The sequence below is a fragment of the Phacochoerus africanus genome, chromosome 2, assembly GCF_016906955.1.
Source record: "Phacochoerus africanus isolate WHEZ1 chromosome 2, ROS_Pafr_v1, whole genome shotgun sequence".
In the NCBI taxonomy this organism is placed as follows: Eukaryota; Metazoa; Chordata; class Mammalia; order Artiodactyla; family Suidae; genus Phacochoerus; species Phacochoerus africanus.
This window is the reverse complement of record NC_062545.1, coordinates 33,872,367-33,893,553: the sequence shown is the minus strand read 5'-3', so window position 1 is coordinate 33,893,553 and position 21,187 is coordinate 33,872,367. Positions and strand designations below refer to the sequence as shown.

General features: G+C 36.8%; 1 protein-coding gene across 1 annotated transcript in view; it reads left to right on the top strand.

Annotated features, from left to right (window-relative positions):
- Positions 1 to 21,187, top strand: part of LAMA2 (laminin subunit alpha 2) — a 594,513-nt gene that overhangs the window by 392,410 nt on the left and 180,916 nt on the right. The window contains 7 exon segments of the mRNA XM_047758965.1: positions 1,005 to 1,141; positions 16,700 to 16,936; positions 18,451 to 18,594; positions 19,289 to 19,468; positions 19,841 to 19,858; positions 19,860 to 20,030; positions 20,114 to 20,247. Coding sequence (XP_047614921.1) covers positions 1,005 to 1,141; positions 16,700 to 16,936; positions 18,451 to 18,594; positions 19,289 to 19,468; positions 19,841 to 19,858; positions 19,860 to 20,030; positions 20,114 to 20,247 — 1,021 coding nt within the window.

Below are 21,187 nucleotides of genomic sequence, written 5' to 3'. Positions count from 1 at the left end.
GCTAAAATATGCTCAGCAAATGACTCAACTTTAGCTAAGAAGTGGCGTACATTCCTTGTTTTGAGCGGTTTAAAGATCTTCTCAAATCTTTTTTTTTTCTTCCAATCTTATTTTTGCATTCTTTAAGAAAGTACAGGGATGTTTGCAATCTTTATATATCATATCATATCTAAGAAAATGAAAAATCCATTAAAAAGAAATATGGCAGACAGTAAATCAAAAATATATACATATGTATATGTATATAGTTCTATAATCAACTATTTAAAATATTTTCAAAACTAAAATATCTTTACGAATGTCATTTATAACTAAATATATGATATACTGAATTTAGGAAGCTTATTAAGCTTATTGGTTTTTATTGCAAATCTGAGTCATCAACAGGAAGGAAATATTAATCTATATGCTTGGAAAAAATAAATATAGAAACAAAATTATAACCTTGATAGATATAAGATAATACAGTTAACAGGGAATCTGATTCAGCAGTTCTTTTATCCATAATTGCAAAGCTAAAAATATTTTACTTTTTAAAATTATTAAATGCAATTCAATATCTATTTATTGAACAACCTCTCTTCAGCTCACTGTACTGTGATATAAAAAGTGTGGGGAGTTCCCCTTGTGGTGCAGTGGAAATGAATCTGACTAGTATCCATGGACTAGTATCCATGAGACTCTGTGGGTCAGGGATCCAGCTTACTGTGAGCTGTGGTGTAGGTCACAGGTGGAATTCGGATCCCGCCTTGCTGTGGCTGTGGCATAGGCTGGCAGCTGTAGCTCCGATTTGACCCCTAGCCTGGGAACCTCCATATGCTGTGGGTATGGCCCTAAAAAAGCAAAAAGCAAAAACAAACAAACAAAAAAGTGTGAATGAGGTGAGTTTCCATTTTTAAGGATTTTTAACCACAGTATGGAAAATAAAACACAAATCGGAAAAAAATATCACTTTATATTAAATTTTTACTTTTTTTTTCTTTTTTATCCTTTCATCTGTGAAGCTTGTGACTGTTCTCATCTGGGTAACAATTGTGACCCAAAGACTGGTCAATGCATTTGTCCTCCCAATACCATTGGAGAGAAGTGTTCTAAATGTGCCCCTAACACCTGGGGCCACAGCATTATCACTGGTTGTAAGGTGAGTGAATTGCTTTATTTCATCTGAAATGTCTTTTAAGGATTTATGTTTTGGTGGAGCTCTGTAGTCAAGCGTTTCAAAAGCCAGTATTATATTACAAAGCAATATAGAACTATCACTATGGAGTGATTGCAGTTATTGATCAGTATCTTGCATTTTACTTCATTTTATTTTATTTCATCTTTGTGGGAAAGATGATGAACTAAATACACATTTATGCAGCTTCATCTATGATACCAAAAAAGGAGCAAAAAGAACCAAAAAAATTCTAAAATAACACCAGAAGCATCTTTAACTTCATACCTATACACAATGAAGTTTATATCTGCAAAGTACAAGGGAAATAATGAAATAAAGTAATTTGCCAAAAATCCATAATAATTTTCCCCAGATGATACCTCAGTTTCAGTTTTCAGGAACTAGTTGAGAGGATTCTGAGGAGTCATGTAAACCACTTTTAGCTCAGAAAAATCCCCATTTTTTTCCGCCCGAGTGGGCCATAGGAAGTGACATGACCAGGCTGATATTTAGAGAAATCCATACAGCATCAGGGTAGAAAGTTACTTACTAGGCTGTTGCAGAAATATTGGTGAGGAATGACAGGTTCTTGGCCCCAGTAAGTCATCCACAAGTGTTTCGGGGGCAGGCAAAGTATAGAACTCCTACATGGATATGGCTTATTGAACTCATGTATTTAAGGGAAAAGAAAGAGAAGTCTTAGGGATGACTGCCAGGTTTTTCTTTGCAACAGAGTAGGTGATGGTATCATTTACTGCTAGAAGGATTACAGGAGGACATGCATGTTCAAAAAGGAAAGGTGATCAGTTCAGGGTTTTTGTCAGCTTTTTGTGAGACTGTAATTAAATAAAACACAACTTATTTAAAGTGATGAGTTTTGATCAGTGATTACAGATGTATAACCATTCCTTGTGCTCCATTTCAATCTTCCCTTCCTACCCTCCAGACAGCACTAGGAACTACGCTTTTTCATTCCACTACTATAGTTTTGCCATTTCTACAAATTCATGTAAATACAGTCATACTCCATTTATTATTTGAAGGATTTTTTGTTTGTTTGGGGGGATTATTTTTTATCTGACTTCCTCTATTTAGTACAATGCTTTTGTAATTTATCCATACTGCTGCATATATCAGTAGTTCTTTTTAACTAATAATTTTCCATTGTATGATATGTTATGACTTGTTTATATATCTACCATTTGATGGGCATTTTAGGTATTTCCAGTTTGGACCTATTCTGAATAAATTTGCTTTGACCATTCATTAGTGTATAAATAAAAGCACACACATAGACACATTTTCATTTATCTTCACAAGAACACTCCACATCCTTGCCAGTATTCAAGATTCTAAGTCTTTTTAATTTTAAGTATTCAATTGAGTACTGAATTCATATATTTGCATTTCTTTAATGTCCAATGTCCATTCATCAGTTTAAGGATATCTGTCATGTTCCTAGCTTGCTAAGAAATTTTATCAGGAATGTGTGCTCAATTTTGTCAAATAAATCTCTGCATCTTTTGAGATGATCATATGACTTTTCTTAAGCAGTTAATGTGGTGAATCATACTGATGGATTTTCAAATGTTGATTCAACTTTGTAATCCTCAGATAAAACCTGATTGATATGGAGGATTATTCTTTAAAAATTATTTTAGATTATGTTTGCTAGCATTTTGTTAATGATTTTTGGGTTTATGTTCATAAGGAATATTGGTTTATATTTTTGTAGTGTCGTTTTCAAGTTTTGGTTTTGGGATAGTACTAGATTCAGGAAATAGATTGGGAAGTATTCCCACCAAATAATTTCTGGAAGAATTTGCATAATCATTGAAATAGAAAAAAAAATACTCCAGGAAAAAAGTCAGTAAAGCCCAAAACTGGTTCTTTGGAAAGATTAATAAAGTTGATAATACTCTTAAGAATATTGATAAAAGAAAAAAGAAACAAATAAAATCATGAATAAAGAAGGGGTCATAACTATAGGTCCTATAGACATTAAAAAAATAATATGGGAATAATCTGAACAACCTAAAACAATAAATTAGAATTTATATTAAACAAACTGGAGGATTTTTTTTTTTTTTTTTTTTGGTGGCCTCACCTGCAGCATACAGAAGTTCCTGGGCCAGGGATCAAATCCCAGCTACAGCTGCGACCTACACCACAGCTGGATTCTCAGACCACACCACAACAGGAACTCCTGGAGGAGTATTTTTAAAAAAGTTTATTTTAACATTCCTTCCTTTTGCTTGTTTTGAAGTTAATTTTCTCTTGTGTTCTATGTTTTCTATAGTGAAAACTTAGATCACTGACTTGAGGGCATTCTTTTTTACTAACATAAGCTCCACATGTTATAAATTTCTTTCCAGGCACTATTTTAGTTGCATCCCACAAATTTTGATAAGCTGTGTCTCAATTTTCATTGTTTAAAATATTCTTATTTATTTTATTTTTGATCCATTGATTATTTAGAAAAATGTTTAATTTCCAGGTATTTGGGAGTTTTCAAGATATCTTTCTGTTATTGTTGTCTAATTTTAACACTGTATTGGTCTGAGAATATAATTTATATGATTTTAGTCCTTTTGAATATATCCATTTGGATTAATTAACATGTGTCCTTGAAAACAATGTATATTCTGGTGTTGGATAAAATCTTCTATGAAAGTCAATTATCCTTAATAATTTTTAAGTTTTCATGTTCTCTCAATAACTGAGGATATTTAGATATACCTGTGATCTATTTCTTCTTTCACTTCTCTCAGGTTTTGATTCATGTATTTTGGAGTAGTGAGTGGTATTAAATGTATACGCATTTAGAATTATTCTGTCTTTTTGAAAAGTCGATGCCTTTATCATTATGAAATGTCCCTATTTATTCAGGGTAATATTGTTCTTCTGAAGTGGACTTTTTTATGGCAGTCTTATAGCTCTTCTGTCTTTCTGCTGGTTGGTGTTGTTGTAGTATACATTTCTCAACACTGTAATTTATTGTTTTTAAAAGGAGTTTAATATGTTTCTTTTAGATAGTATTTATTTAAGTCTCTTGTTTACCCTAATCTTAGTGTTTCAGGCTTTTAACTGGATTTTTTTTTTTGTCTTTTTAGAGCCCCACCCAGAGCATATGGAGGTACCCAGGCTAGGGGTCAAATAGGAGCTATAGTTGCTGACATACACCACAGCCACAGCAATGCCAGATCCAAGCCAAGTCTGCAACCTACACCACAGCTCACAGCAATGCCGGATCCTTAACCCACAGAGCAAGGCCAGGGATCAAACCTGCACCCTCATAGATGCTAGTCAGATTCGTTTCTGCTGAACCAGGACACTACTCCCTTGGAATATTTAAATAATTTCCATTTGATCTAATTATCAATCTGATCGGATTAGGTGTACACTTTGTATTTGCTTTTTATTTGCCCTATTTGCCCTTAAAAACCTTCATTTTTTTCTTCCTTTTTTACCTTACTTTAGATTGAGCAATTTTTCTAATTACATTTTATATTCACCTTGACTTATTAGATATACATATTTGTTTTATATTTTTGTCTTTGTCTAGGGATGTACATCTTTAACTTTTCATAATGTACCTTAAAATAATAATATATCACTTTAAATTTAGCATAAGAATGTTACAGGGGTAAACCTCTAATTCTTTTTCTTATTTTTATGTTATTGTTGTCATATGTTTTACTTCCATATATTATATATCCCACCACATATTATATATCCTACAGTATAATCTTATGATTCTTATTTAATAGTCAATTATTTTTTCAAAAGGAGGAAAACTTCTTTGCTGTATTTCTATATTAGTATCTATTCTAGTGCTCTTTATTCCTTTGTGTACAACTGAATTTCTATTTCATAAAATTCCCTTTCTTTCATTAACTAATCCTTAATAATTTAACAATGTTGCTAATTATTATTATTATTTCTAGTATTTCAGGCCTACTGACAGTTCTTTCAATTTTTATTGTTATGAAAAAGTCTCTGTTTTTCAAAGCTTTAATTTCTGGATATATAATCCTAGATCCTGTTTTTCAGCAATTTAATGATGCTGTCTTTCTGTCGTTTTCTTTTATTCATTTCTCATGGAGTTAGTTGGACTATTGGGTCTGTGGGATTGCAGATTTCATTAAAGCTGAAAATTTTCCAACCATTATATCTTCAATTTTTTTTTCAACCCCATTGTCTCCTTATGGAACAGGACTACTTGATATTCACTGAAACTCTGTTTATTCTTTCATTTTTCATTTTTCTTTATTCTTCATTTTTGATAGTTTTTATTGTTATGTGTTCAAATTCACTGTTCCAGTTGCTAGTATTTGCTTCTCATTTTAAATATTCTATATTAAGTTTCCTTTCAGATTTTTTAATATATTTCTCTTCTTATATTCATATTTTTCACTCATCATTGGAAATATTTATAATGTTTATAAATATTGGCCTTGGTAAGGTAGTTTTCTGCTAATTCCATTATTTGTTTTATTTCAAGATCATGCCTACTGGTTGATTTTTTTTTCCTGTTTATGAATTATATTTTCCTGCTTTTTTGCATGCCTGGTGATTTTTTATTTGGTTGCCAGATGTTGCACATTTTTCATTGTTGCATATTAGATTTTTTTGTATTCCTTTAAAGAGTATCAAATTTTATTCTAGTAATCAGATTAGTTACTCACTGATCAATTGGATCATTTGAGGGTTGATTTTTAAGTTTTATTAAGGAAGGTCCAGAGCAGCCTTTAATCTAGGAATCATTTTTCTTCCTTTGTGTTTGCTCCCTTTTCAAGCAAGGCTCACCTAAATGATTCCTGTTTGCATGAAATATTTTCTTCCATCCTCTCACTTTCAGTTTGCCTGTGTCCTTAGAAGTGAAGTGGGTCTCTTGAAGACAGCATATATATGGGTCTTGTTTTTGTATCCATTCAGCCAGTCTATGTCTTTTGGTTGGGGCATTTAGTCCATTAGCATTTAAGGTAATTATTGATATGTATGTTCTTATTGCCATTTTATTAACTGTTTTGGATTTGTTTTTGTTGCTCTTTTTTCTTCCCTTCTCTGTTCTCTCCTCTTATGATTTGCTGACTATCTTTTTTTTTAATTACTCAAATGAATTTATCACATCTGTAGTTGTATAATGATCATAACAATCTGATTTCACAGGATTTCCATCCCACAGCCCAAGCGCATCCCCCCGCCCCCCAAACTCTCCTCCGGAGACCATAAGTTTTTCAATGTCTGTGAGTCAGCATCTGTTCTGCAAAGAACTTCAGTCTGTCCTTATTTAGATTCCACATGTCAGTGAAAGCATTTGATGTTGGTGTCTCATTGTATGGCTGACTTCACTTAGCATGATAGTTTCTAGGTCCATCCATGTTGCAAAAAATGCTGGTATTTTGCTCTTTTAATGGCTAAGTAATATTCCATTGTGTATATGTACCACATCTTCTGGATGCACTCCTCTGTCGATGGACATTTAGGTTGTTTCCATGTCTCGGCTATTGAAAATAGTGCTGCAATGAACATCGGAATACATGTGTCTTTGCGAGTCGTGGTTTTCTCTGGATAGATGCCCAAGAGTAAGAGTGGGATTGCTGGATCAAATGGTAGTTCCATGTATAGTTTTCTGAGGAATCTCCATACTGTTTTCCACAGTGGTTGCACCAATTTACATTCCCACCAACAGTGTGCTAGGGTTCCTTTTTCTCCACACCCTTTCCAGCCCTTATTGTTTGTAGACTTTTTGACGATAGCCATTTTGGCTGGTGTAAGGTGGTACCTCAGAGTGGTTTTGATTTGCGTCTCTCTAATAATGAGTGATGTTGAACATCTTTTCATGTGTTTTTTGGCCATCTTTATGTCTTCTTTGGAGAACTGTCTGTTTAGATCTGCCCATTTTTTGATGGGGTCGTTTGTTTTTTTGGTATGGAGCTGCAGAAGTTGTTTATAAATTGTGGAGATTAATCCCTTGTCAGTTGATTCACTTGCAAAGAGAACAGGATAGAAAGCCCAGAATTAAACCCACGCACCTACAGCCAACTCATCTATGACAAAGGAGGCAAGAATATACAATGGAGAAAAGACAGCTTGTTCAATAAGTGGTGTTGGGAAATCTGGACAGTCACATGGAAAAGAATGAAATCAGAACACTCCCTAACACCACACACAAAAATAAACTCCAAATGGATTAAAAACCTAGATATAAGACCAGACACTATAAAATTCTTAGAGGAAAACATAGGCCAAACACTCTCTGACATAAACGACAGCAACATCTTCTCAGATCCACCTCTCAGAGTATTGACAACAAAAACAAAAATAAACAAATGGGACCTAATTAAACTTCAGAGTTTCTGCACAACAAAGGAAACCCTAAACAACACAAAAAGACAACCCACAGAATGGGAGAAAATCTTTGCTATCTTTAGTGTTGTATTTGAGTTGATTTTTCTTATTTGTTTGTGTATCAATTGTAGATTATCTTTGAATATTTTTTCTGTCCCTTTCTCTCCCTCTCTTTCTGGGACCCCTATAATAGAGATGTTGGTGCATTTAATGTTGTCCCAGAGTTCTCTGGGACTCTTCATTTCTTTTCAATCATTTTTCTCTTTTCTGTTCCACATCAGTGATTTCCACTAGTCTGTCCTCCACCTTGCTTATTCGTTCTTCTGCCTCCTGTATTCTGCCATTGGTTGCTTCTAATGAATATTTTATTTCAGTTATTGTATTTTGCATCTCTGCTTGCTTACATTTTAAATCTTGTATTTCTTTGCTCAGTGTTTCATGTAAGTTACCCATCTTTTCCTCCAGTTTATTTCCAATGTCTTGCATCATCTTCAGCGTCATCAGTATAAGGTCTTTTTCCTGGAAGCTGATAATCTCCTGATCACTTAGCTGTTTTTCTAGGGGGTTTTCTTGTTCCCTTATCTGAGTTGTAGTTCCCTGCCTTTTCATTTTTATAGGTTTTTGGTGTGGTGTCCTTTTTGCCAACAATAAATCTGTAGCCTCTCTTACCTCTGATGTCTGCCCCTCTTGTGGCTGAAGTTGGTACAGGGGCTTGCTGTAGGCTTCCTGATGCGAGGGACTGGTGCCTCCCACTGGTAGGTGGCGCTGATTCCTATCCCTCTGGTGGGTGGGTCTTTGTCTCTGGGTGAGATTAGAGGTGGCTTTGTGCCGTGGACAAAGTCAGATTCCTGCTGACATGTTTAAGCACAGGGATTCAGTCCTGCCTAAAGCTAACAGGCATTCCTTTCTGTTTAAGCCAGTTTGAGTTGGTTTTCTGTTGTTTGCAACTGAAAAAGTCCTTCAGGCTACAGATCAGTCTAAAGTGGCAGATACATTGATTTCATTATAAGTTCTAACAGTCTATAGTGTTTATAGTATTTCAGGTGCTAATGACTCATTCAGTGTTTCTTAAACAGAGCTCCTCCAGGACTGGCTGCAGAGAACACCTAAGAGCTCTTTGTAATTAGCTCATTAAAGGAACCCCAGCAAAGTGGTTGTCAACTTGCTTGAAAACTGTTGTCTTGAGTAGGCTAAGCCTTTCCCCTGCATACATGATTGCACTTTGCAAAGCATTTTTGAGAGTTAGGATAAATATAGGCCTGTGTTCAACTCCTGGCCCAATTAATAGAATTCTTCACTAAAATAAGAAAAAAAGACAACCTAGGAATCATTTAGCCCTACTTCTAAGGAGGTAAGTACACTGAGAACAATACCAAGTATATTACTATCTGTTGGAAATATATATTATTGCAGTCTTTATATTAGCCCTAGGAATTTTTTCAGCCTATGATTTTCCAATATTTTTGTTTTGTTTTCCCTTGTTTTGTTTTCCCCAACCATGTAGAATTTCATTTCATGTATGCACAGATCTGTGTTCAGCCAAAGTCTCAAGGGAACCTTCTGCATATCTTTGGAGTTGGTCTCTCTGTATAACTTTCTCCTTTTTTGACACATATTATACTTGCCTTCCACAAATTCTAACTGCCTCAGCTTCTCCAAAGTCTACTCTGTTTCCCAACTCACCTATACTATTGGGCTTTATTTGGGTTCCCCCTCTCTGGGTTACAGCCTAGATACTTGGCTTTGTGTTCTGACTCATTTGTTATCCTTCTGTTAAAATCACAGTCCTTTGCTTCCTATTATTCAGTGTCTGAAAACAGTTTTTCTTGATTTTTATTTGTGTTAGTTTGTAGTTTAATAAATTAAAAGAGAGAAGATAATCCATGTAACTGCTGTGAAACCTTAGAGACTATTTAAAAGGTAGTGCCTAGTGCAGCACAGAGGTCAAATAAGATTAGGGCTGAACTCTGTCCATTAAATTTAAGAGCAATAAATAAGGGTATTTTTATGTTATTTAGAGCCATTCTAACTCATCACATTGGATTGAGAAATATTAGAACCTGATGATCAAGTATGGCCTATTTGACTCCCTGGTAGTGATGCTGGAAAGATGATACCAGAATCCAGGTTCTCTTTAATGGCAGCCGAAGAATGAGCTCCACGAACACACAGGCAGCAAGCAAGCAAAGTCTTTATTAAAGGAAAGCAGATAGCTCTCAGGACTGCTGGGAGGAGGGAGAAGAGCCCCTTTTCTCTATTGTCCTAGAGGGGTTCTTATCTCTTATCTCTAGAGGGGTTCTTATCTCTTAATGTCGGGGAGGGTACCAATGTGGGGTCCAGACAGAAAAATGTGGTTTTTATCTCCCATCAGCCTTGTTCAATTACCCATATCAGTCCTTGTCCAATAGTGTCTTAAGGGTGGAAATGTCCTGAAAGTTTCTTTGTCCTTTTCTTCCCATAAACTGAGTCACAGGAGATTAGGGATTAATGTCCAACTGGGAATAGGTACATTCCCTATAGTAAACAAGGCCTGTGGGGATGTTATTCCCTGGAGTCCCTAAGCCACAAATGTTTTTGTTTTTGTTTTTGTTTTTTTCATGATCTAATTATTTATTTTTCTTCTTTTTTATCTTTTATTTATATATTTTTTTTCTACTGCACAGCATGGTGACCCAGTTACACTTACATGTACACATTCTTTTTTCTCACATTACATGTTCATCATAATTGGCTAGACAGAGTTCCCAGTGCTAGCAGCAGGATCCCACTGCTAATCCATCCTGAAGGCAGCATTCTGCATCTGTTTACCCCAAGCTCCCAGTCCCTCCCACTCCCTCCTCTTCCCCCTTGGCAAACAAAGTCTGTTCTCCAAGTCCATGGTTTTCTTTTCTGTGGAAAGATTCCTTTGTGCCATATATTAGATTCCAGATATAAGTGATGTCATATGGTATTTGTCTTTCTCTTTCTGACTTACTTCACTCAGGATGACAGTCTCTAGTTCCATCCATGTTGCTGCAAATAGCATTATTTCATTCTTTTTTATGGCTGAGTAGTATTCCATTGTGCATATATACCACATCTTCCTAATCCAATCATCTGTCAGTGGACATTTGGGTTGTTTCCATGTCTTGGCTATTGTGAATAGTGCTTCAGTGAACATGTGGGTGCATGTGTCTTTTTTAAGGAGAGTTCTGTCTGGATATATGCCCAAGAGTGGGATTGCTAGATCAGATGGTAGTTCTATGTATAGTTTTCTAAGGTACCTCCATACAGTTCTCCCTAGTGGTTGTACCAACTTACATTGCCACCAACAGTAAAGGAGGGTTCCCTTTTCTTCACACCTCCTCCATTGTTTGTTCTTTGTGGACTTATTAATGATGGCCATTCTGACTGGTGTGAAGTGGTATCTCATGGTAGTTTTGATTTGCATTTCTCTGACAATCAGGGATGTTCAGCATTGTTTAAAAGTGCTTGTTGGCCATCTGTATATCTTCCTTGGAGAAATGTCTACTCAGGTCTTTTGCCCATTTTTCAATTGGGTTGTTGGCTTTCTTGCTGTTGAGTTATATAAGTGGTTTGTATATTTTAGAGATTAAGCCCTTGTCAGTTGCATCATTTGAAACTATTTTCTCCCATTCTGTAAGTTGTCTTTTTATTTTCTTTTTGGTTTCCTTTGCTGTACAAAAGCTTTTCAGTTTGATTAGGTCCCATTGGTTTGTTTTTGCTTTTATTTCTGTTGCTTTGGGAGACTGACCTGAGAAAACATTTATTAAGGCTGATATCAGAGAATGTTTTGACTATGTTCTCTTCTAGGAGTTCAATGGTGTCTTGTCTTATATTTAAGTCTTTAAGTCATTTTGAGTTTATTTTGGTGCATGGTGTGAGGGTGTGTTCTAGTTTCATTGCTTTTCATGCAGCTGTCCAGGTTTCCCAGCAATACTGCTGAAAAGACCGTCTTTTTTCCATTTTATGTTCTTGCCTACTTTGTCAAAGATTAATTGACCATAGGTGTCTGGGTTTTTTCTGGGTCTGTTCTGCTTTATTGGTCTGTGTGTCTGTTTTGGTACCAGTACCACACTGTCTTGATTTCTCTGGCTTTGTAATAGTGCCCGAAGTGTGGGAGAGTTATGCCTCCTGCTTGGTTTTTGTTCATCAGAATTGCTTTGCCAATTCTGGGTCTTTTGTGTTTCCATGTGAATTTTTGGATCATTTGTTCTGGTTCTGTGAAAAATGCCATGGGTAAATTGATAGGGATTGCATTGAATGTGTAGATTGCTTTGGATAGTATGGCCATTTTTGAAATATTAATTTTTCCAACCCAGGAGCATGGGATGTCTTCCATTTCTTTACATCTTCATTGCTTTCCTTGATTAATGTTTAGAAACTGTCACTGTATGCAGATGACATGATACTATATATAGAAAACCCTAAGGACTCAAGCCAAAAACTACTTGAACTGATCAGCAAATTCAGCAAAAGTAGCAGGATATAAGATTAACATTCAGAAATCAGTCACATTTCTGTGTACTAACAATGAAATTTTAGAAAAGAAATACAAAAACATAATACCTTTTAAAATTACACCCCAAAAAATCAAATACCTGGGAATACACCTGACCAAAGAGATAAAGGACTTATATGCCGAGAACTTAAGCCACAAATGTTAATGGCCGTATCGAAGAATGCATCAAAGCCCATGCTCCTACACTGATTACCTGAGTTAGTATTCTGCCTCAGTAGTACTCTGTAGAATGTAAACTTTTTTTATACAAGGATCACACATAGACTATAACTGTTCTTACACATATGATAAAATACCTGAATACATTGGTCTAAAATACGCTGATCTAGAGGAAAATAAGAATATCGGTGATTGTTCAAGGAAGTTCAGATACATAACTTCAATTAGACATGATTAAATAAAAACTAGACAGGATACTCATTTTTCTTAACAGTACTATTAAGTTTGAAGGTCCATAAAGCTACAGTTTTTGGGAACAAAACAAAAATTCCTCAAGAGTTCCAAAGATTTTTGATGAATATGAGCAGTGCTCTAAGTTTCTACTGACATTTGTGCAATTTCAACCTGATATATAAGTATCTGTCCATTTCTCAGACTCATGAGTAAGTCATACATAACTTATGAGTGTTCTATGTTATCTACAGAATCCCACAATGTGCCCAAACTCTAATAAAACTCCTGAAATTGAAGCTAAGCTGATGCCTAATGTTCAGGATAAAAATCAGGATAGAATATAGACCAAGGTTTTTTTTAATATTCCTTGTTTGATATCATTACATTTACTGATCATTGAATAAACATTGTTAACTGAAGTTGATTAAAATTTTTGATTATTTGAACTACAGTTAAAAATCCAAATTTCTGAAATAGGTAGGCACTTCATCATTATAAACAATTACAAAAAATTTATCGCTCCCTCAAATATTCATGAGCATGTATTCTACTATTTAAAAAACTTATATGACTAAAATCTAAATGAACAGTGATTTTGAGATTTATAGCTTTCCTTTCTTTGTGTCATGGGTAATTTCTCTGTGCTAAGGTGTGAGCATACACTCATTTGAGCTTTATTGAAATAGAATACAAACCCTGCCATCTTTCATTAGCAGGGGAATAGTGCATAAATCCTCTATTGCTAAATAAACATTACATCTAATTATGATTTAAGGTTGATGTTGGCTATAGCGCTATCTAAACACATGGTTAATGGTCTCGTTTATCTTCTACTGTTACTTCCTGAATAAACTTCCTGATTTGGAAAGGTCCCAATATCTATGTGTACTGTTGACTAGTCTTTAAGAATTAAGGCTTTGGTCTTATATAATAAGTTGGGTAGCAGACATTTCATATTTTAGTTAAAGCCAAAAATCAATTATTTTAGTTAATAAGGTTAATAAGGCATTTATTTAGTTAAATATCTCATAAGATGGTTTTAAAATTTATTGCATGATTATAGTTTCCATAACATCATCATTTTCTATTTATGATTATGGCCAATTTTGTTTAAAAGAGTCAAGGAAAAATTATTTAAGTGAATAAGTCAATCATCCTTATTTTGAATTCTCATTCTACATCTGATATTCTATAAGGTTACTTGAAATTAAGGCAGTGCTTTGTCCTATGCTTTGGAAACTATGGCTATGTTTTTAGTGAAATAAAAATTATATTTTCACTCTTTGGGTTTAAAATAACTTTTAGTAGCATCCCCTACCTCAGGCCCTTTTACTAGATAGCAATGAGGCATAGAAAAATACTTAATTATAAAGACAACCAACAAGAAGGCCAGGTGATATTTTAATGTCAGCAACTGGGAAAATATTTCACCAACGTTTGGACAGGAGAGAGATAAGAGATGGGAAGCTGGTGATTGTACATAATATCCTGGAAAGAGTTGTCCCATAAGTAAGCTCCTGTTGGCAGGAGCAGAAGCAGGAATATCCCTAGTAGTGGTGGATGTAAGAATTAAGCTGAGCAATGAAAGTGTGAGAAATGCAAAGTGAGATCCAGCCAGACTTGGATCTGGGAATTGGGCAAGTTGCTGTGCATACAAGTCTGCCATGGTGCTGTAGAACTAAGAGGTATAATGGAACAGCACCAAAAAGAGGCGGGTCATAGACTAAGTGCAAACCCTGTGTGATGGCAAACTCAGATACAGCGAGAGGTGGTACTCACTTGGGAGATAGAAACCACAGTAGTTACTTAAACAGGGTAAGTAGAATATTAAGAATTGTTCACTGGTAAAAGGTGGCTAGTTACTGAAAAGGATAAAGGAGAGATATAAAAAATCCTAAAGTATTAGGTACAAAAAAGTAGCTACTACTTCAGTGGGAGGGCAGGTTGGGCAGTAAAGGAACCAAGGGACTAGGAGAAGACATGGCCCTGCTCCCTACTCCCAGCAAGACTGAGGTTCAGACAGAGTGTGGCTCCCATAGGAAAGCACAGCCTGCTGGAGGTAAAACAAAGCAATAGTACTAATAAGTATAGAGAAAACTTGCCCAAATTTGCTGGTCTGTAGAAGCTACCCACCTTTGCTGGAGGAGATGGGCATGCTGGACCTACTTAAAAGCATCCTGCCCTGGTAGAGCAGACCTAAGACCTAAGCTGCCAAAGGAGAGAGTGGCCTGAGAGCACAGATGGAATTCTGTGGGGGCTCTGGGCTCCCAAGCTAAATAGTTAAATAATAATGACAATGACAGTAATGAGAACCGGAACCCAAACAGAAGTATCTTCCCACCACTATGGCCTTACTAGGTCTTTCCAAGACCCTTTGTTGACTAAGCCTAACATTCTGCTACCTGACCAGGGAGAAATGTCCACAGCATCAGACTCTAGTATCACAAAGCAGGGCAAGGAGGAGTGAGTGCAGAGCTCGGAGGCGGCAGAGTGATCATTGGCACAACTGCTCTCTGCCAATGATTGATTCCCAGATCTTAAATAACGTTTTAGAAATCCTCTTGAATTCTAATTAAATTGCATGGAGCTGTGAGCTCTGTAATCAGAAGCAGAAAGCCTTAAGGAATAAAAGACAAAAAGACATGTGGGTGAGCAGCAATTGAAGACTGCCACAGAAATGAAATAAAGAAATTATTAAAAAGCTGGAGTTCCCGTCATGGCACAGTGGTTAATGAATCTGACTAGGAACCATGAGGTTGCCGATTCGATCCCTGGCCTTGCTCAGTGGGTTAAGGATCCAGCGTTGGCGTGAGCTGTGGTGTAGGTCACAGATGTGGCTCAGATCCTGCATTGCTGTGGTTCTGGCGTAGGCTGGTGGCTACAGCTCTGATTCGAGCCCTAGCCTGGGAACCTCCATATGCCATGGGAGGCGGCCCTAGAAAAGACAAAAAATAAAAAATAAATTTAAAAAAATTATTAAAAAGCTAAAAGTGCAATAGTGTAATTAAAATAAGCGTTGGTGGTATATACATACAGCAGAATTTTCACTGTGGAGAATGGGAGGGGCAAAATGGAGAACAAAGTTGAGATGCAAGTGGGGAAATGATGACAGAAGACAATGGTATATTATGTTGGCAGACAGACAAAAATGATGTACTTTAAGAATTATAGGTGATCCTGAAAGAGGAAAACGGAAAAAGTGGAGTTCCCTGGTGGCCGAGAGATTAAGGATCCAGCATTTCACTGCTGTGACTCAGGTTGCAACTCTGGAATGAGTTTGATCCTTGGCCTGGAGGCTTTTGCATGGCCAAAAAGAAAAAACTGATAAATTAGAACTGAAATAGCAAGCAGAAACAAGTTTGACGAAACAGCACTGAATTAAAAAACAAGTTTGTTCTCAAATTGAAAGAACTTGCTACCTAAATTAATTTTTTCCATCTTTTTAAAATATTGTTGGAATATAGTTCTGTGATAATCTGGGAAAAGAATCTGAAAAAGAATGGCTGTGTATATATGTATAACTGAATCACTTTTTTGTACAGCAGAAATTATCACAACATTGTAAATCAACTAAATTCATTTTTTAAAAGACTCAAACTTTTAAAAATTCTAGCAAACCTATAAATTATATATATAAAGATAAAATCCTATGTGTATCCAGGAAGGATACAGAAAGTTAGCAACAAAGCACCTCAAATCGGGCTTATCTGCAAAACTAAATTCTAAAAAACATCCTGGATATCACTTATTTAAATTCTCTCTGACTTCCCCACATCCGGTTTGGTGCTTTTCATACGTTCTCAGAGCAGTTGCACTTCTATTATATCATGCTTATTCTCTTGTGTTATATTAACATATTTATTTCTCTCCCTTCATTAGACTGTAAAGTATGTCTCTATACAATAAATGCTATAAAAATGAAATGATAAGATGAAATGGCTTTATCTCAATGTCAGTCTTTGAAACAAGAAGTGTCTGAAGAAAACCTATACCTAACTCCTCCTTGCCACAAAGACAGAGGAAACACAGTTTCTTTCTTATTCAGTAGCTTTATGGTTTCTGGACACTCATATATTTTGGTAAATGCAGGAAGCAATTTTAACATTATGTTCACTGATGTTTCCCAAGCGACTACACTAGAACAGTACAAAGCGTGTAACAGACTCATGATTAATATCTGCTTAAGGGAAGCGTAGAAGCAGTAGAATTAAAATTTAAAGATATTTCCCATGAAATGATGTTAATCGTTGCTGTTTTTATCTCTTCCATAGGCTTGTAACTGCAGCTCGATAGGCTCTTTGGATTTCCAATGCAATGTAAACACAGGCCAATGCAGCTGTCGTCCAAAATTCTCTGGTGCAAAATGTACAGAGTGCAATCGAGGTCACTGGAACTACCCTCACTGTAGTCCCTGTGACTGCTTCCTGCCAGGGACTGATGACTCAAGCTGTGATTTAGAGACTAAAAGATGCTCCTGCATCGATCAGACTGGGCAGTGTACTTGTAAGGTACGTGCTGCGGAAGTTCAGTAAGGAAAAACCCCACTCCTGTTTCTGTTGCTCAGTTTTAACTTCAGTTATTTATTTCTGCATCATGAAGCCAAACAGACAGACAAACAACACTTCATCGTCAGACACAGAGGTTTGATCTGGCATACAAATAACACTACTTTTTAAAAGCTTACTTTCAACCAAATCCTAGTGGGGTTTTTTTTTTGTTTTTTTTTTTCTAGCTGGTATAAATGATACAGTTTCAACAGTAAAGCTCAGTTTGTCTTTACATATTCACTTTGCTGAAACAAGAATAGTCTGAGAGGAAAAAAAGTTTTCTTAAGCATCATCAGAGAAAATCACAGCTAAATAATAAGGCTTATAAAAAAAATTTCTCCTCAAATTAATCCACAATCACTGTCCACTGAAAATATATTTACTGCTGTGGAAGTTCAGTAAAATTTCATCATGTATAAACACTGACATTACAACAGTAACTATATGCAAATTTCAGCCCTCATTAATATTGTTAAATGAAGTAGAAAAAGAGGCAATATAAAGGATAAGAAGCATTTTCCCCTTAGATATTTCTGAAAATCAACCCCAGAATAAATGCAGTTAAGACTGTGTCAGAAGTATCTTTTCAAGAAAAAGTTTGTGCAGCAGTGCCCATCGTGGCTCAGTGGTTAATGACTCCGACTAGGAACCATGAGATTGCGGGTTCGATCCCTGGCCTTGCTCAGTGGGTTAAGGATCCGGTGTTTGCCGTGAACTGTGGTGTAGATTGCAGACGTGGCTCTGATCCCGAGTTGCTGTGGCTGTGGTGTAGGCCAATGGCTACAGCTCCAGTTCAACCCCTAGCCTGGAACCTCCATATGCCACAGGAGCGGCCCTAGAAAAGGCAAAAAGACAAAAAAAAAAAAAAGAAGAAAGTTTGTACAGAGAAGGACAAAGGAAAGAGGAGGATGAAATCTGGGGAGTGGTTGTTAAAACAGTCTTGAGAATTTAGGAAAATGGTACCAAAAGTCCTGGGGAAAACACAAAGTATGATGCTACTTTATTGCATATTACAAGTATGATTATACATCATGCCTTAACACATGTTATATGTGTGTATATACAGTATTCAGTAATAATTAGATAAATCTGTATTTTTAGATAAATCTGCCTGTCTTTTAGAACTTTCATCACACCACTGTCCTAGGAACCAGTGTTTTCCTTTTACTTTGAAATTCTCATAGCTCTTTCGTATTCCTCACAGTGGAATAGTAGGGAAATGTGCTGCTTAAATTTAAAAAACAATATACACTATCCTTAGTAATGTACATATTATAAATAAAGCATTTGTAAAACCCATGACACGCTAACGAGATTAACTACATATGCCATTTGAGATGTGAGTCTAATATTCAGCATTGTTCTATTTTTTGTTTACTTATTTTTAAAAAGTGCACTCCCGTTATTCATTCCTGAATTTATTTCTCTACTAACTTCACCACGTGGACTTCTGAGGAGCTCTCATCTTTCTTCAGGTGAATGTGGAAGGTGTCCACTGTGACAGGTGCCGGCCTGGCAAATTTGGACTTGACGCCAAGAATCCACTTGGCTGCAGCAGCTGCTATTGCTTCGGTGTTACTACTCAGTGCTCTGAAGCAAAAGGACTGATCCGTACGTGGGTGAGTAAGGAACTGCTGAGCCGTGTAATTGTATAATGTTCATTCCCGCTGACATCTTTTAGCCCGACACCAAGGGGCAGGGGGAAACAGCAAGACATGTAAGTAACCTTTTGCCCTGTGCACACTGGGTACTTGTAAAAGGACCATGTGCCATTAGACAGTTGAAATAAATCCCTTTTCTCGTCTTCCTTAAAAATCATTCATTATTGTGGATAAGGAAATAGAGGCCAAGAGAAAAGGAAAACCCTATAAGAGAAACATTATGTTTTGGGGATGGGAAGAAGATGCCTTTTGGAAAATGGGGGCAGTAGAGAAGAAAGGCAGATCTGTTTCCATGCAATAAAAATGAAAACCAGAACTTGTTGCACATTTACTCCAACCAGCCTTAGAGAATCTTTTTCGGCATGGAAATGTCTTCCTTTATACCTTAATTTTCTTTTAACTGTCCCTACTTTTAAGCTCTACTTTAGTGTAAAAGACCAGTTTTCATAAATGTGGATTTCCCTGCGCCAACAAGTCGGAGAGGTTTATCCCCTCTTCTCCCTCTTCATTGTGCACGAGTTCTGCTTCTCATAAGAACACGTCATCAGAAGGGGATGGGGCTGCAGACAGACTACAGTCTGTAACTCAGTTTTAAAGTAGGCCCCCCACAGACTTCAGCTCCGCCATCTACTGTATGTTGATCCCACGCAGGGTGACTCTGCAGCCTGAGCAGACCATTCTGCCCCTGGTGGATGAGGCACTGCAGCACACAACTACCAAAGGCATCGCTTTTCAACATCCAGAGATTATTGCACACATGGAGCTGGTGAGACAAGACCTCCATTTGGAACCTTTTTATTGGAAACTTCCAGAACAATTTGAAGGAAAGAAGGTGAGGACAAGAACTTTGAAGTCACATGAGAACAAAATAAATTTTTTTTTTGTCTTTCTGCCATTTCTAGGGCCACTTCTGCAGCATATGGAGATTCCCAGGCCCAGGGTCTAATCAGAGCTGTAGCCGCCGGCCTACGCCAGAGCCACAGCAACACGGAATCCGAGCCGCGTCTGCAACCTACACCACAGCTCACGGCAACGCCAGATCCTTAACCCACTGAGCAAGGCCAGGAATCGAACCCGCAACCTTATGGTTCCTAGTCAGATTCATTAACCACCAAGCCATGACGGGAACTCCTAAAATGTGTTTTTTAGAATCCTGCTGTTTGGCTATTTATCTAACTCACCACTCCCTGCTTTATTTTGTCAGCTGATGGCCTATGGTGGCAAAACTCAAGTATGCAATCTATTTTGAGGCTCGGGAAGAGACTGGTTTCTCTACATATAATCCTCAAGTTATCATTCGAGGCGGGACTCCAACTCATTCGAGAATTATCATTAGGCATATGGCTGCTCCTCTGATTGGCCAGTTGACAAGGCATGAAATTGAAATGACAGAGGTAAGGTTGTTAGTTGTTGGGTGCCAGGATGCCCGTGGTTTTACATTCAGTTTTGTCAAAGTGATCTCTTTTCTTGTTAATAGAAAGAATGGAAATATTATGGTGATGATCCTCGAGTCAGTAGAACTGTGACCCGTGAAGATTTCTTGGATATCCTATATGATATCCATTATATTCTCATCAAAGCTACCTATGGAAATATCATGAGACAAAGCAGGTAAACTATAATTAAAAAACTCCGTTAAGTTCTTATTCTAGAGTCTGTAGTTAAGATCAGTAAGACAGACAAGGATTTCAAAATTTGATTGGGAGCAGGATGACAGAAAAAAGTCAAGGATGGCATCTAGGTCACGTGGTGGAATTTACTATCCCCCCCCCCAAAAAAAAGGAAAACAAAATCAGAAGCAAGAGTAAAGAGACAAATGTTGTATTGATCTTTGACATGGTGAGTTTTCAATGAGAATCCACAGCAGAGAATTCACTGTTGTGCTATTCGTAGGTTATAAGATTGCTAAGAAAGTGTCCTCCTTCAACCCTCAGGGGAACCAGACAGGGCCAGGTTGGTCCTGTCTCTTCCAACCATATGGATTCTCATCTGTTCACCCCAGTGTGTCACACTCTATTGTCCTTCTCCCTGTGTTTGATGATGTGAAAAGATTGGGAATCACATTGAATGGGAAAGTACCCAGAAGAAGAGCAAGAATGAATGTAAGAATGAATGTGGGATCAAGGAAGCCAAATGATGAGAATACTACAAGAGAGAGTGTGCAGTGTTTGCATATGACCCAGAGAGGCCAGCTGAAATGGGACTCTCACACTGACACTTAGGATCACACTGGTAGCATTTGCAATACCAGTTTTAGTGACGTCCTGGAGCAGAAATAGTCTCAAAGTTTTGAGGAATGAATGGGGCATAATGAACCTGCTGTTATGAGTGTAGGCTATTATTTTCCATGAATGAAACTGTGAAAGGGAGGAATGAAATGTGTCAAAAGTCAAGGGATGATTGTTTCATCTGAGAGAGAAGCATGTTTGTATACCATGGGGTAGGGGAAGGAATTGATAGCAAGATATATATAAAAATGAGGCATTCCTGCTGTGGCTTAGAAGTTAGCTAACCTGGAGTTCCCGTCGTGGCACAGTGGTTAACGAATCCA